This window comes from Cetorhinus maximus, chromosome 11 (assembly GCF_964194155.1).
Source record: "Cetorhinus maximus chromosome 11, sCetMax3.hap1.1, whole genome shotgun sequence".
Classification (NCBI taxonomy): Eukaryota; Metazoa; Chordata; class Chondrichthyes; order Lamniformes; family Cetorhinidae; genus Cetorhinus; species Cetorhinus maximus.
This window is the reverse complement of record NC_135889.1, coordinates 128,812,555-128,829,345: the sequence shown is the minus strand read 5'-3', so window position 1 is coordinate 128,829,345 and position 16,791 is coordinate 128,812,555. Positions and strand designations below refer to the sequence as shown.

The 16,791-nt window shown below is 44.9% G+C and overlaps 1 protein-coding gene across 2 annotated transcripts in view; it reads left to right on the top strand.

Annotated features, from left to right (window-relative positions):
- The window catches only part of LOC144686921 (X-ray repair cross-complementing protein 5-like), a 203,304-nt gene that overhangs the window by 142,888 nt on the left and 43,625 nt on the right, over positions 1-16,791 (top strand). Inside the window, exons 15-16 of one of the 2 annotated variants that reach the window (XR_013578020.1) lie at positions 7,466-7,550; positions 9,971-10,025. Coding sequence is in view for 1 of the 2 variants with exons in the window: in XM_078552767.1 (XP_078408893.1) it covers positions 7,466-7,550 (85 nt within the window). In the remaining variant the exon portion in view is untranslated. The remainder of the gene's footprint in view (positions 1-7,465; positions 7,551-9,970; positions 10,026-16,791) is intronic. The other variant, XM_078552767.1, reaches the window with a different exon arrangement.

The window sequence follows — 16,791 nt, the reverse complement described above, 5'->3', positions numbered from 1 at the left end:
AGCAAGATTCCTCTAATCCTGTACTCAAATCCTCTTGCAATAAAGGCTAACCTTCCTAATTGCTTGCTGCACCTGCATGTTAGCTTTCATTGACAAGGACACCCAGGTCCCTTTGTACATCTATACTTTCTAATCTCATATCATTTAAGAAATACCCTGCATATCTGTTCCTCCTACCAAAGTGGATAACCTCGCATTTTTCCACATTATATTCCATCTGCCATGCTATTGCCCACTCACTAAGTCTATCCAAATCCCCTTGACGCCGCTTTGCATCTTCCTCACAACACATATTCCCACCTAGCTTTGAGTTGTCTGCAAACTTGGAAATATTACATTTAGTCCCCACACCCAAATCATTGATATATATTGTGAACAGCTGAGGCCCAAGTACTGATCCTTGCAGTACCTCACTAGTCACAGCCTGCCAACGCGAGAATGACCTATTCATTCCTACCCTCTGTTAAATACAATAACTGTCTCTAGAGAAAATGTACTAGGGAAACTAATGGGGCTAAAGGCTGATAAGTCACCTGGACCTGATGGGCTGCATCCTAGGATATTAAAGGAAGTAGCTGCAGAGATAGTGGATGCACTGGTAGTAATCTTCCATGAATGCTTAGATTCTGGAAAAGTCCCAGAGGATTGGAAAACTGCCCATGTAACACTCTTGTTCAAAAAGGGAGACAAAAAACAGGTAGCTATAGGCCAGTTAGCTTAACATCCGTCATTGGGAATATGTTAGAGTCTATTATTAAGGATGTAATAGCAGAACATTTGGAAATGCATGATTTAATCAAGCAGAGTCAGCATGGCTTCATGAAGGGGAAATCATGCCTGACAAATTTATTAGAATTTTTGAGGAGGTAACAAGCAAGATGGATAAAGGGGAACCAGTAGATGTAATATATTTTGATTTCCAAAAGGCGTTCTATAAGGTACCGCACATAAGGCTACTTAATAAGATAGAGCCCATGGTGTTGGGGGTAGTATATTAGCATAGATAGAGGATTGGCTAACTAATAGAAGACAGAGAGTTGGGATATGGCGGGGCATTTTCAGGATGGCAACCTGTAACTAGTGGAGTGCCACAGGGATCAGTGATGGGGCCACAATTATTTACAATGTATATTAATGACTTGGATGAGTGAAATGAATGTACTATCGCCAAATTTGCAGATGACACAAAGGTAGGTGGGAAGGCAAGTGGTGAGAATGACACAAAGAGTCTTACAGAGGGATATGGACAAGTTAAGTGAATGGGCAAAAACTTGGCAGATGGAATATAATGTGGGAAAATGTGAGATTATGCACTTTGGCAGGATGAATAGAGGAGATAAATATCACTTAAATGGAGAAATCTGCAGCACAGACAGATTTGGGGTCCTCATGCATGAATCCCAAAAGGCTAGCATACAAGTTCAGCAGGTAATAGAAAAGGCAAATGGAATGCTGGCCTTTATTTCAAAGGAAATGGAGTATAAAAATAGGGAAGTCTTGCTAAAACCATATAAGGCACTAGTTAGACCACACCTAGGATACTGTGAACAGTTTTGGTCCCCTTATCTAAGGAAAGATGTACTGGCATTGGAGGCAGTCCAGAGAAGGTTCACTAGGTTGATACCGGGTATGGAGGGACATTCTTATGAGGAGGGGTTGAGTAGGGTGGGCCTGTACTCATTGGAATTTAGAAGAATGAGAGGTGACGTTATTGAAACAAAAAATTCTTAGGGGTCTTGACAGGGTAGATGCTGAGAGGTTGTTTCCCCTTGTGGGAGAGACAAGGACCAGAGGGCATAATCTCAGAGTAAGGGATCGCTATTTAAAACAGAGATGAGGAGAAAATTCTTCTGAGGGTAGCTAATCTGTGGAATTCTTTACCACAGAGGGCTGTAGAGGCTGGGTCGATTTTTAATCAGTCAGGGAATCAAGGGTTATGGGGAAAAGGCAGGAAAGTGGAGTTGAGGATTAGCAGATCAGCCTGATCTCATTGAATGGAGGAGCAGACTTGATGGGCCGAATGGCCTACTTCTGCTCCTACGTCTTATGGTCTTTTTAAACCAATCCTTAATCCATTCTAGTATATTACCTTCTATCCCATGCACTTTAATTTTGCTAACCAACCTCCTGTGGGGGACTTTAGCAAAGTCATCTGAAAATCCAAGTATACTATGCCAACCGACTCCTTTTGTGAATTCTGTTAGTAATATCTTCAAAAACTCTACCAGGTTCATCAAACACGATCGCCCATTCATAAATCCATGCTGACAATACCAAATCAGATCATTATTATCCAAGTGTCCATTTATCACATCCTTTATAGTAGATTCTAGCAGTTTCCCTACTACTGACCTAAGGCTAATAGGACTGTCGTTCCCTCTTTTATCTCTCCCTATCTTCTTAAATAATGGGGTGACATTTGCTACTTTTCAATCTGCAGGGACTGTTCCAGAACCTACAGAATTTTGGAAGATGATCACCGATGCATCCGCTATCTCCATAGCTACGTTTTTCAACACTCTGGGATCTAGAATTTTTTTAATATTCATTCATGGGAAGTGGGCATTGCTGGCTGGGTCAGCATTTATTGCTTATCGCTGATTGCCCTTGATAAGGCGGTAGTGAGCTGTCTTCTTGAACCGCTGCAGTCCATCTGGTGTAGGTACACCTACAGTGCTGTTAGGAGGGGAATTCCAGTATTTTGACCCAGTGACAGTGAAGGAATGGTGAAATATTTCCAAGTCAGGATGGTGAGTGGCTTGGAGGAGAGCTTCCAGGTGGCGGTGTTCCCTCCTTCCCCAATACAGATTTCTGCTTCTGGCCAAGATTGGATCCTGAACACGTTGTCACGCTGGCTGGCCAATTAAGGGCCGGCCAGCATGAAACGCGCCTGGACATTGGTGATATGCTGGCAACAGGGGCGGGAGAGTGGTGGGTGCCGGGTCCAATGCGAACCCGGCGGGGCATTTAAAAACAGCAGAGGCAGCTCCCTGAAGGCTACCAAGAGCTTTTGAGGAGCCTCAGGGAGCTGTCTTGGAGCGACTATTGAAATATGCAGGAGTTATGGCCTCAGCATTCACTGGGCATGCAAGAATGGAGGGCAATCCCGGTGGGTACTCTGTCACCCCGGTTCTCGGGCAAGTGCCTGCACACTCTGGTGGAGGTAGAGAGTGCCTGCCGGGACATTCTGATGCTGCGGGATGGCAAGAAGAGGCCACCACAGCAGAAAAAGAAGGCCTGGTCAGAAGTGGCAGCCCAGGTCAGTGAGCATGAAGTAGTGCGTCGCTTCTGGATCCAATGCTGCAAATGGTTTAATGATCTTCTCCACTTGGCAAGGGTGAGTACCGAGTTGGCATAGTACTGTGTGGAGATGTCATGAAGGGTGGCTGTCCTTCATGACGCTCAGGGGTATAAGAATCAGAGTGACAAAAGGCATATATACCTGCGCTGGCCAAGGCTGGGAGATGTGGCCGCTAGCCTTGGTGGCATAGAACATGTGATGATTGATAATACTGACGTATTGTCTTCCTCCGTCATATGGCCCATCCTCCAGAGGCTGCCGAAACCCTAAGGACCCTTCCTTGACACCGGAGGAGGAGCCGCAGACAGATCCACCAGCTTCACACCCTCCCTTGCTACCAGGCACCTGCGCAGATACAAGCACATCGGTGGACATTAGTTCGTCGGCTCAGAAGGTAGTGCACTGTGGGAGGGTGTGGCACACTCGCATGAGGAGCTGGCGGAAGCAGATTGTGCCTAGGGAGGCCAGCTGTCAGAGTACTGCTGGAGACCATGATGATGCTGAGTCTGAGGCATGTGATGAGCCTCCGGATTCGTTCATCAAGTGGCAGATGCTGGATATCCAGCAGGATGCGCAGGAAGATCTGGCAGAGATCCCTTAGAGTCTGTGTGTCATGGTCTCTGTCATGGAGGAGTCCATGAAGAGTTTGAGCACTGCATTGACCCTGACCACCAAGCATCACATTCTGAGAGTGGCGACTCCATCTGAGAGGCAGCTCCAGGAGCAGAAGTAGGGGTTCCTGGGGCCAAGCTCGGACCTGCAAGCCCACAAACTGGCAGTGACCATGTGAGAGATGGATGAGGCACCTAGTCTCTCTGCTAGGTGCCCATCCATCAATGGTGAGTATGGCGGTCCAGATGTACCTCACGCTGGTGGACGAGTTGTCTGTTGTCTCTGTGGGCTCCTCTCATAGCGCTGCAGACGAGGGCAGCAGCCCCTCCACCCCCCTCTGCCAGTGACTGTAGCATCTGATGTGGCCGCAGCGACTGAGGAATGCCCAGCTATGTCACTGATCGCACCCTTCGCCTGCTCAGGCCCTGCCGGCCAGAGGACAACCACCAAGGTCATCAGGGCTGACACAACAGCAGAGTCAGTAATCTGCCTCCAATACCACTGCCAGCAAGGAAGGTGAGGGGGCACCAAGACTCGCAGCACTCGCAAATGTAAGTTTAAGGCACCTTGAGCACAGGATGGGGTTTTAACGGGTGACGTTCTTTCATTTCATCAGTGTTATGTATTGTTTTTGTGTGACAGTAGCAACAAAGTTATGTGTGGTGAGGTAAGAGTGACTGCCCTTGACATCAGGGTATTATTTGACCGAGTGTGGCATCAAGGAGCCCTAGCAAAACTAGAGTCAGGAATCAGGGGGAAAACTCTTCACTGGTTGGAGTTATACCTAGCACAAAGGAAGATGGCTGTGGTTGTTGGAGGTCAGTCATCTCAGCTGCAGGAAATCACTGCAGCAGTTCCTCAGGGTAGTGTCCTAGGCCCAACCATTTTCAGCTGCTTCATCAATGACCTTCCATCATAAGGTCAGAAGTGGGGATGTTCGCTGATGATTGTACAATGTTCAGCACCATTCGTGACTCCTCAGACACTGAAGCAGTCCATGTCCAAATGCGGCAAGACCTGGGCAATATCCAGGCTTGGGCTGACAAGTGGCAAGTAACATCCAAGCCACACAAGTGTCAGGCAATGACCATCTCCAACAAGAGAGATTCCAACCATCGCCCCTTGACATTCAATGGCATTATCATCACTGAATCCCCCAGTATCAACATCCTGGGGGTTATCATTGACCAGAAACAGAACAGGACAAGCCATATAAATACTGTGGCTACAAGAGCAGGTCAGAGGCTAGGAATAGTGCGACAAGTAACTCACCTCCTGACTCCCCAGAGCCTGTCCACCATCTACAAGGCACAAGTCGAGAGTGTGGTGGAATACTCCCCACTTGCCTGGATGAGTGCAGCTCCCACAACACTCAAGAAGCTGGACATCATCCAGGACAAAGCAGCTCGCTTGATTGGCACCACATCCACAAACATTCACTCCCTCCACCACCGACGCACAGTAGCAGCAGTGTACCATCTACAAGATGTACTGCAGGAATTCACCAAAGCTCCTTCGACAGCACCTTCCAAACCCACAATCACTACCACCTAGAAGGACAAGGGCAGCAGATAGATGGGAACACCATCACCTGGATGTTCCCCTCCAAGTAACTCACCATCCTGACTCGGAAAGACATCGCCGATCCTTCACTGTCGCTGGGTCAAAATCCTGGAACTCCCTTCATAACAGCACTGTGGGTGTACCTACACCACATGGACTGCGGCGGTTCAAGAAGGTAGCTCACCACCGCCTTCTCATGGGCAACTAGGGATGGGCAATAAATGCTGGCCCAGTCAGCGAAGGCCACACCCCGTAAATGAATGTTGGCCTTCATAGCCAGAGGATTCAAGTACAGGAACAGTGATGTCTTGCTGCAATTGTACAGGGCCTTGGTGAGACCACACCTGGAATATTGTGTGAAGTTTTGGTCTCCTTATCTGAGGAAGGATGTACTTGCTGTAGAGGGAGCGCAGCGAAGGTTTACCCAAATGATTCCTGGGATGGCAGGACTGACATATGAGGAGAGATTGAATGGATTAGGATTATATTTGCTGGAGTTCAGAAGAATGAAGGGGGATCTTATAGAAACCTATAAAATTCTAACAGGACTAGACCAGGGTAGATGCAGGAAGGATGTTCCCGATGGTAGGGGAGTCCAGAAGCAGGGGTCATAGTCTGAGGATATGGGGTAGACTATTTAGGACAAAAAGACGTTCTGCCTGTCACACAAGTGAGTAATGTAGTATATGAATCTCAGTGCCAGTGTGATGGTAGGTATGTTGGCCACATGTTCTAAAGACTGGCAGATTGTATCAAACAGCATGTCCCTTAAGCTGTTCACAACAGGCAAGGTACAGACCATACCCAACCAGCTTGTGCTTGCTAAACTTAAAACACAGTGTCCAACATTAGATGTGATTCCACGATTGGACAACATTTGCTAAATAATCCTCAGTGTGCTAAGAATTATGCTGACAACCAATTTAAGATTGCCATTGAGGCTCGCAGTGTGGTGCATTTGCATGTACTAGAAGCTACATATGCTAATACACAGGACCTGGTTCATTGCAGACAAAAAGAACATGTACACACATTGCGCCTATTTCAGCTAAACAAAATAAGTGACAGCCATTTAAATTTCAACCAATGCTTGGCAGTTAGCTGTCAGTCACCATCATCCGGTGCATTTTCCATGGCTATGCCTCTACCAATTAGAGTCCACTTGCCAACCAATCGGCACTTTCTTCTCATACAGTATAAATTGTTGTTCCCTTTACATTTGGTATACTTGCGAATTGACCTGATGTGTGCAAGATGAAAAGCTTCGACCAAAGTATTTTTTTCAGCAATACCGGAGAGAGTTCATTGCCTTAATTCACAGTCAACACTACTCTAACCGACCAGTATCCCAGTTATCCCATTTATAGGTGTACAAATGCCCATCACCTGTTCAATAATGTGATTGCCATTAAACCTTAAAAATGTAATTTGACGATTATAACTTCTGCCCCATTATATTTGAATGGTAGCTGTTGGTGCTTTTCCCCATTTACATCTGTAGACCCATCTGATGTTTCTTTATGAATGAAGAAGGTCACAGACTTGAAACGTTAACTTTATTTCTCTATCTCTACAGATATTACCAGACCTGTTGAGTGTTTCCAGCATTTGCTGCTTTTATTATGTTTCTTTACTTGTCCCATTACTATCATTTTTGCTTTGCACCATCATTCCTTTTGTCATTTAATCTCTCCTGCCTTCCACCCAGTCACAGAGCTTCCCATTTGTTCGTCCCTTCCACCCTACCCCTTTCCTGTCTCCGTACTTGTTGAAGACCTGTTACATCTCTAACTTTTTCCAATCCTGATGAAAAATCATCAACCTGAAATGTTAACTCTGTTTCTCTCCACAGATGCTTCCCGACCTACTGAGCTTTGGCATTTTCTGTTTTTCTTTATATTTCCAGCATCCACAGTATTTTGCTTTTGAACCAACGCTCATGGTTTGAGGCGCAACAAGTTATAATTAATGTGTTTGATTCTCTTCTAGTGATCTAGAGGAACTGGGCGCAAAGGGAGCACGATCTGATGAGGATTTCAATATAGTTACGCTGGCTGAGGGAAATGTGACTACTGTAAGTACTGGATTTCCTGACTGACTCCCTTAGTCTGTGAATTTTGTAATAAATACCTGATTACATTCACAAAGCATTTTTGCCATACGTAAAGGTTCAAGAGAGGTTTGATCATTTTATCTCCTCTAATTTAATATTTCATTCTTCGTAACCAGAGGCGTGCTTGAATAGGGTTTGGCTTTGCCAGGTGTGGCACTTTTCTGGGGCTCTGGAACAGATGTAGCTGGTGGTGGAGCTAACCTGGCTGTATAGTGGAATGTAGTCTAGATATTGCCACATTTAGAATGGTTGCCCGAGACAGTACCGCGGTCCTCCTGAGAGTCTCCTGCTGCAACAAAGTTCTAAGTAGAGCAATTGCTTCGGAGTACGGTGTCAGTTACATTGAGTGATTAGCGCCTCAATGCTGGGCAAGTTAGCTTGGAAGAGGAAACATGCTGTTGGACTGCCTTTCTTGCCACCAGATTTGGAGGTTATTGCAAAGACACTGTTGGTGGTACTTCTGCAGTGTTTTGAGGTGCCTGCTGTATGTTGCCCAAGCCTCCGAAGCATTTAGGAGTGTGGGTGTCACTGCTGCCCAATAAACCATTACCTTAATCTCGGGTTTGAGCTCCTGGCCCTCAAATACTCTTTCCCTCAGTTGGCCTAAAGCTGAGCTGGCACATCGGAGGCAATGATGAATTTTGTCGTTTATGTTTATATTCCAAGATAAGGGAAATGGTCCATATTTTCCAGGATCTCGCTGTTGATCTTAATCAAGGTGGGGAGTGTTTTGCTGTGGGAGTTGGTTGGAAGAGGACCTTGGTTTTCTAGGTGTTATGTGAAGGGCCCATTTTTTCATATGCTTTGGAGAAGGAGTCAACAATGACTTGGAGCTCTGTTTCTGAGTGAGTGCACAGGCGAGCGTCATCTGCTTATGACTGAACCTGTGTCTGGCTACTGGTCCCATTGATTTTTCAGCATCAGCCTGTTCCTGGCCACAGGTCACATATGTATCTGTGTATAACCATGCTAATATCTTGCAGTAGAGCTTGGCTCCCAGTTGTCTCAGAAATCCCTTGCCATTGGACCAAGGCCCTATTCTGCTGAGACTGTGCGGCAGCTGGTGTACAATGACCACCCCACATTTAAAAATTATTATGCACAGGCTTCTTACACTTGTCAAAATTAATTTTGGGACCAGAATGTCAGGTCCGTCCTGGACAGCCCCAACAGTGACAGACCTGAGTGCAGCATTGCCAATATAGCTCAAGAACTCAGGCATCTTAGGTGGAGCGGAGCCAGAGAGTTAAAAGAGTGTAAAAAGGGGTAAGACTCTGAGCAGAGCCAGAGAGTTGCAAGAAGGGGTGAGACTCAGAGCGGATCCAGAGAATTGAAAGAGCATGAGAAGGGGTGAGACGGAACGCAGAGCCGGAGAGTTAAAAGAGCTAAGTCTTCTTATCGTGTCCACGGACAGTCTATACATGGCCCAGCCAGAACTGGACACAATTTTGCGCCTTGTTGTTGAATTCGGCAAGATCTGCAACAGTGCAGGGTTCCTCTAGCGATAGGCATTGCAGGAGATGTTGCATAGTCTGTGGCTCAGTTCCACATTCACAAGTTGTCGGGCTGGTTGTATATCCCCATTTGCTTAGTGACACCTTTGAACGACCTACACCAGTCCTAAGTCTGTTATTGCCCAGTTGCAATTAGCTCCTGGGGGAAGGCTTTCATTAAGGCTTTTTTTTTTAAGAGCTAAGTGGTGCTGGTGGACTGACCAGATTCAGAGAAAATCAAGTGTGACATCTCAGGGAACCAGGTAAATGATTGGTTGATGAGTATTTTGCTCATTTATCTGGTACAATTTATTGGTAACTGTAAGGTTTTATTAGGAGTAAGGTTTTTTGTACTAGCAGTATAACTTATTGGGAGTAGTAGTGTGTACTAATTAATTAATTGAAAACATAATTAATTGACACACAATTGCTAGATTATAGAAAAATGTAAAAGTTGTACATAACCCTTAAGTAACTAACTAAACAAGTGCAGCTGAGGAAACTGCAGATTTGGGAGTCTGGTGAGAAGGGGAGTGTAAAGTGTTAATTTTGTTCTTAAATTTTGCTCTTAAAATCTAATGTAGTCTGTAATTAGCCGTAACTGGAAAGTATTGTGTAAACAGGCTAAGTCCTTTTTTTCTTGCAGCTCAGACAGAGTAAACTCACTCTCTGCTGTGAGAACTGAGTAGTTAATTAGCTAACTGGCTGAATCTGGTCACTCTAGCCCCAGTTCAGTTGGCTATAAATACAGGCCCCTTTAGTCAGCCTTGGCAAATGGAGTGCAGCTGAGGAAACTGAGTGCAGACTTGGAGTTTGGTGAGAGGGAAGTTCAGTGAAGAGAGGAGAAAGAGGTGTTTGTTTCCTTTTTCTATCTTTCTCACCCTGTAGGAATTGGTCCTTGCTCTACTACAGGGAAAGGACTTAGCTGTTTGGTGAGTATCTGGTAAGTGGCTAAGGTCTATTCTATTCCTAAGGTTCAAGAGTATACAAATTGGTGGTAAAGTTAATAAAATATATAAAAAAGCAACATAAATAAGTGAATCATAAATTCAGTAATTAATTAAGACACATTAAGGATGGCAGGACAGGTGATGTATCAAGACTGTAATATATGGAAGCTTCTGGATACTGGTGTGATCCAAGACAAACACATGTTTGTGGCTGCGGGAACTTCGGCTCTGAGTTATTGAGCTAGAGGCAGAACTGCAGACACTGCAGCACATCAGGGAGGGGGATGTTACCTGGACACTTTATTCCAGGAGGCGGTCACACCCCTTAGGATAAATGTCTTCTGATTTGGTCAGTGGTCAGGAGGGTGTGATTGCAAGTGAGGCAGGTAAGGAGATCCAGAGGGCAGAAGTGCAGGAGTGTCAGCCCTTGCAATTGTCCAACAGTTTAACATTTTTTCAGCTTGTTTGGATGAGAGTGGGGGCTGCAGGGTAGATGAGCTGACTGGCCGTGGCACCATTGCATAGGAAGCCATTCAAATGGGGACATTTGCAAGGAATGTAGTGGAAGGATGGGACAGTGTAGTCAGAGGGATTGACACCGTTCTCTGCAGCAAGGAGCATGAGTCCAGGTGGCTGTGTTGCCTGCCCAGTGCCAGGATTCATGATGTCTGCTTGGGGCTGGAGAGGAACTTGCAGTGGGAGGGGGAGGACCCACTTGTCGTGACCCAAGTTGGTGCCAATGACAGAGGCAGGACAAAGAAGGAGGTTCTGCATAGTCGGTATGAGGAGTTCGGCACCAAATTAAGAAGCAGAACCTCAAAGGCCATAATCTCTGGATTATTACCTGAGCCATGTGCAAATTGGCATAGGACAAATCAGATGAGGGAGATGAATGTGTGTCTCAAAGACTGGTGGGAGAGAAATGGGTCCCAGTTCGTGGGGCACTGGCATCAATACTGGAGAAAGTGGGATCTGTACCGTTAGGACGGTCTACACCTGAACTGTGCTGGGACTGGTGTATTTACGAACCGTATACCTAGCGAAATAGAGAGGATTTTAAACAAAGTAGTGGAGCAAAGGATCAAATTTGGGAAGATGTGATAAATCAAAAAGTAGGGACAAGGCAAAAGAGAAAGATATTATTACCGGAAATGAAAAACAGACCGTGACAGGAAGGAATAGAGAGTACAGATCTAACAGTAAATCAACAGATGAGACTAGAGATCATAAAAAGTATAAAAGTATAAAACTAAAGGCTCTGTATATGAGAAGGCAATGGCGTAGTGGTATTGTCACTGGACTAGTAATCCAGAGACCCAGGGTAATGCTCTGGGGACCAGGGTTCAAATCCCGGCATGGCAGATGGTGGAATTTGAATTCAATGAAAATCTGGAATTAAAAGTCTAGTGATGACCATGAAACCATTGTCGATTGTTGTCCTTTACAGAAGGAAATCTGCTGTCCTTGGTATGGCCTACTTATGACTCCAGACCCACAACAATGTGGTTGACTCTTAATCTACATCTGAGCAATGAATAAAGAAAATGCACATTTGAAACAAAACAGATTAACTCAGAGCGCATATAGAAAAAAATATGATTTGATAGGAGGACATAGATTGGGACCTGAATGTTAAAGACATTTAGGAAGGACAGGAAGCAAGGAAAAGGAAAGGGCTCTGTTAGTGAATGATGGTATTAGCACAATAGAGGGATGATCTAAGTTCAGGAAACCAGGATGTGGAAATGGCTTGGGTAGAGATGAGAAATGGTAAAGGCAAGAAGTGACTTGTGGGAGCCAAGTACAGTCCCCCCCCAGTAGTAAGCACATGGTAGGGTGGAGCATAAAGGAAGAAATAATGGGAGCTTGTCAGAAGGACCCGGTGATAATCATGGGAAATTCTAATCTGCATGGAGATTGGAAAAATCAGATGGACAAAGGTAGCCTAGATGAGGAGTTCATAGAATATTTCTGGGATAGTTTCTTAGACAGCAAGTTCTGGAGCCAACCAGGGAGCAGATTGTGCCAGACCTGGTATTGTGCAACAAGATAGGAGTAATTAATTATCTCATAGTGAAGGTGCCCCTAGGTAGCAGTGACCATAATATGATTGAATTTTACATTCAGTTTGAGAGACAAGATTATGTTTTTAAACTTAAATAAGGGCAATTATGAGTGCATGCAAGCATAGCTGGCTAAAGTGAATTAACAAATTTGGTTAAGGGAAAGGTCAACAGAGATGCAGTGGCAAACATTTAAAGGGATAATTCAGAATACACAGAATAGATACATTCCAACAAATAAGAAAAGTCCAAGGATGGACACACCATCTGTGGTTAACTAGAAAGCTTAAAAATAGTATCAAACTTAAAGAAAAAGCTTATAATTGTGCAAAGATAGGTGGAAGCTCAGAAGATTAGACAGAATATAAGGAACAGCAAAGGATGACTAAAGTGTTTCTATTAATATTTTAAAAAAGAAACAAGTTAACAAAGTGAGTGTTGTTCCTATAGAAAGTGAGTCTGGCGAATTAATAATGGAAAACCAGGAAATGGCAGATTAATTGAACAGGTATTTTGCATCAGTCTTCACTATGGAGGATACAAGTAACATCCCAGAAGCAGCTATAAATCAGGAAATGGGAGAGAGGGAGGAACTCAGGAAAATAAGAGTCACCAGAGAAGTGGTACTGAGTAAATTGTTGGTACTGTGGGTGACAAGTGCCCAGGTCCTGATGGACTTCATCCTGGGATCTTAAAAGAAGTGGCTAGTGACATAGTTGATGCATTGGGTTTAATTTTCTGAAACTCCCTAGATTCGAGGAAGGTCCTGTTAGATTGGAAGATAGCAAAATGTAATTCCATTATTCAAAAAGTGGGGGGAGACATAAAGCCAGGAAACTGCAGGCCAGTTAGCTTAACATCTATCATCGGGAAAATGTTGGAAGCTACTATTAAAGAAGCTGTAGCATGGAACTTGGATAAGTTCAAGGTAATCAGGCAGAGTCAACATGGCTTTGTGAAAGGGAGGCACAACAGAGGGAAAGAACAATAAAAATGAAAGACAGAAAAGTAAAAAGCAAAAGTGGAAGGCAGAGAAAACAAGGGCTAGCAGCAAATAGGACCATAGTACAAAAAAGGATGTGTAAAAATGTTAACAAGACAAGTCTAAAGGCACAAAACAAAAACAGAATTACCTGGAAAAACTCAGCAGGTCTGGCAGCATCGGTGGAGAAGAAATCAGTTAACGTTTCGAGTCTTCATGACCCTTCGGCAGAACTGAAGCATAGTTAGGAGAAAGGTGAAATATAAGCTGGTTTAAGGTGGGGGGGCGGGGGGAGAGAGAAGTTGAGGGTGTGGTGTGATACTGTGGGTGACAAGTACCCAGGTCCTGATGGACTTCATCCTCAACTTCTCTCTCCCCCCGCCCCCCCACCTTAAACCAGCTTATATTTCACCTTTCTCCTAACTATGCTTCAGTTCTGCCGAAGGGTCATGAAGACTCGAAACGTTAACTAATTTCTTCTCCACCGATGCTGCCAGACCTGCTGAGTTTTTCCAGGTAATTCTGTTTTTGTTTTGGATTTCCAGCATCCACAGTAGCTTTTAGCTTTTTGTTTTTAAGTCTAAAGGCACTGTATCTGAATGCATGGAGCATTCACAACATAGACGAATTAACAGCACAAATAGATGTAAAAGGGTACGATATGATTACGATGATGGGGATATGGCCACAGGGTGACCAAGGCTGGGTCTGAATATCCAAGGGTACTCGATATTTAGGACAGACAGGCAAAAAGGAAAAGTAGGTGGTATGGCATTGTTAGTTAAGGATGAAATCAGTGTGATAGTGAGAGAGGATATTGGCTCAGAAAATCTAGATGATGATTCAGACTTGGTGGAGCTAAGAAACAACAAGGGGCGGAAAACATTAGTGGGAGTTGTCTATAGGCCTCCAAACAGTAATGATAAGGTGGGTGATGGTATTAAGCAGGAAGTTAGAAATGCATGTAACAAGGGTGCTACAGTGATCATGGGTGACTTTAATTTACATATGGTTGGGGCAAACCAAATTAGCAATAATACTGTGGCGGATGAATCCCTGGAGTGTGTACAAGATTGTTTTTTAGACCAGTGTGTCGGGGAACCATAAAACCATAAGACATAGGAGCAGAAATTAGGCCATTCGGCCCATCGAGTCTGCTCCACCATTCAATCATGGCTGATATGTTTCTCAACCCCATTCCCCGCCTTCTCCCCGTACTCGATATTTAGGACAGACAGGCAAAAAGGAAAAGTAGGTGGTATGGCATTGTTAGTTAAGGATGAAATCAGTGTGATAGTGAGAGAGGATATTGGCTCAGAAAATCTAGATGATGATTCAGACTTGGTGGAGCTAAGAAACAACAAGGGGCGGAAAACATTAGTGGGAGTTGTCTATAGGCCTCCCAACAGTAATGATAAGGTGGGTGATGGTTTGATCCCCTTACCAATCAAGAACCTATCTATTTAGGTCTTAAATACACTCAATGACCTGGCCTCCACAGCCTTCTGTGGCAATGAATTCCATACATTCACCGCTCTCTGGCTAAAGAAGTTTCTCCTCATCTCTGTTCTAAAAGGTCTTCCCTTTACTCTGAGGCTGTGCCCTCGGGTCCTAGTCTCTCCTACTAATGGAAACATCTTCCCCATGTCCACTCTATCTAGGCCTTTCAGTATTCTGTAAGTTTCAATCAGATCCCCCCTCATAAACTTCTAAACTCCATCGAGTATAGACCCAGAATCCTCAAACGTTCCTCATATGTTAAGCCTTTCATTCCTGGGATCATTCTCGTGAACCTCCCCTGGACCCTCTCCAGGGCCAGAACAACCTTCCTGAGATACGGGGCCCAAAATTGCTCACAATATTCTAAATGTGGTCTGACCAGAGCCTTATAAAGCCTCAGCAGCACATCCCTGCTTTTATATCTAGTCCTCTTGAAATAAATGCCAACATTGCATTTGCCTTCCTAACTACCGCGTCAACCTGCAAGTTAACCTTAAGAGAATCCTGGACTAGGACTCCCAAGTCCCTTTGCACTCCAGATTTCTGAATTCTCTCCCCATTTAGAAAATAGTCTATGCCTCTATTCTTCCTACCAAAGTGCATGACCTCACACTTCCCCACATTGTATTCCATCTGCCACTTCTTTGCCCATTCTCCTAACCTGTCCAAATCATTCTGCAGCCTCCCCGCCTCCTCAATACTACCTGTCCCTCCACCTATCTTTGTATCATCTGCAAGCTTAGCCAGGATGCCCTCAGTTCCTTCATCTAGATCATTAATGTATAAAGTGAAAAGTTGTGGTCCCAACACTGATCCCTGCGGAACTCCACTAGTCACCGGCCACCATCCTGAGAAGGACCCTTATCCCCACTCTCTGCCTCCTGTCAGACAGCCAATCTTCTATCCAAGCTAGTACCTTGCCTCTAACACCATGGGCTGTTAGCTTACTGAGCAGCCTCCTGTGCGGCACCTTGTCAAAGGCCTTCTGGAAGACCAAGTAGATAACATCCATTGGCTCTCCTTTGTCTAACCTACTCATTACTTCCTCAAAGAATTCTAACAGATTTGTCAGGCATGACCTCCCCTTGATGAAACCATGCTCATTTTGCCCTATTTTATCATGCACTTCCAAGTATTCTGAAATCTCATCCTTAATAACGGACTCTAAAATCTTGCCAACGACCGAGGTCAGGCTAATCGGCCTGTAATTTCCCGTCTTTTGCCTCACTCCCTTCTTAAACAGGGGGGTTACATTAGCGATTTTCCAGTCCTTTGGGACCCTCCCTGACTCCAGTGATTCCTGAAAGATCACCACTAATGCCTCCACTATCTCTTCAGCTAACCGACTAGGGAACAGGCTAAAACAAAAACAGAATTACCTGGAGAAACTCAGCAGGTCTGGCAGCATCGGCGGAGAAGAAAAGATTTGACGTTTTGAGTCCTCATGACCCTTCAACAGAACTGAGTAGTATTAGGAGAGGGGTGAAATATAAGCTGGTTTAAGGTGGGGGGAGAGAAGTGGGAGGGTGGGGGGTTGCGGTTGTAGGGACAAGCAAGCAGTGATAGGAGCAGATAATCAAAAGATGTCACAGACAAAAGAACAAAGAGGTGTTGAAGGTGGTGATATTATCTAAATGAATGTGCTAATTAAGAATGGATGGCAGGACACTCAAGGTACAGCTCTAGTGGGGGTGGGGTGGAAAGACTAACAGGGCATAAAAGGTATAGATTTAAAAATAATGGAAATAGGTGGGAAAAGAAAAATCTATATAAATTATTGGAAAAAACAAAAGGAAGGGGGAAGAAACGGAAAGGGGGTGGGGATGGAGGAGGGAGTTCAAGATCTAAAGTTGTTGAATTCAATATTCAGTCTGGAAGGCTGTAAAGTGCCTAATTGGAAGATGAGGTGCTGTTCCTCCAGTTTGCGTTGGGCTTCACTGGAACAATGCAGCAAGCCAAGGACAGACATGTGGGCAAGAGAGCAGGGTGGAGTGTTAAAATGGCAAGCGACAGGGAGGTTTGGGTCTTTCTTGCGGACAGACCGCAGGTGTTCTGCAAAGCGGTTGCCCAGTTTGCGTTTGGTCTCTCCAATGTAGAGGAGACCGCATTGGGAGCAACGAATGGAGTAGACTAAGGGGAAATGCAAGTGCAATGCTGCTTCACTTGAAAGGAGTGTTTGGGCCCTTGGACGGTGAGGAGAGAGGAAGTGAAGGG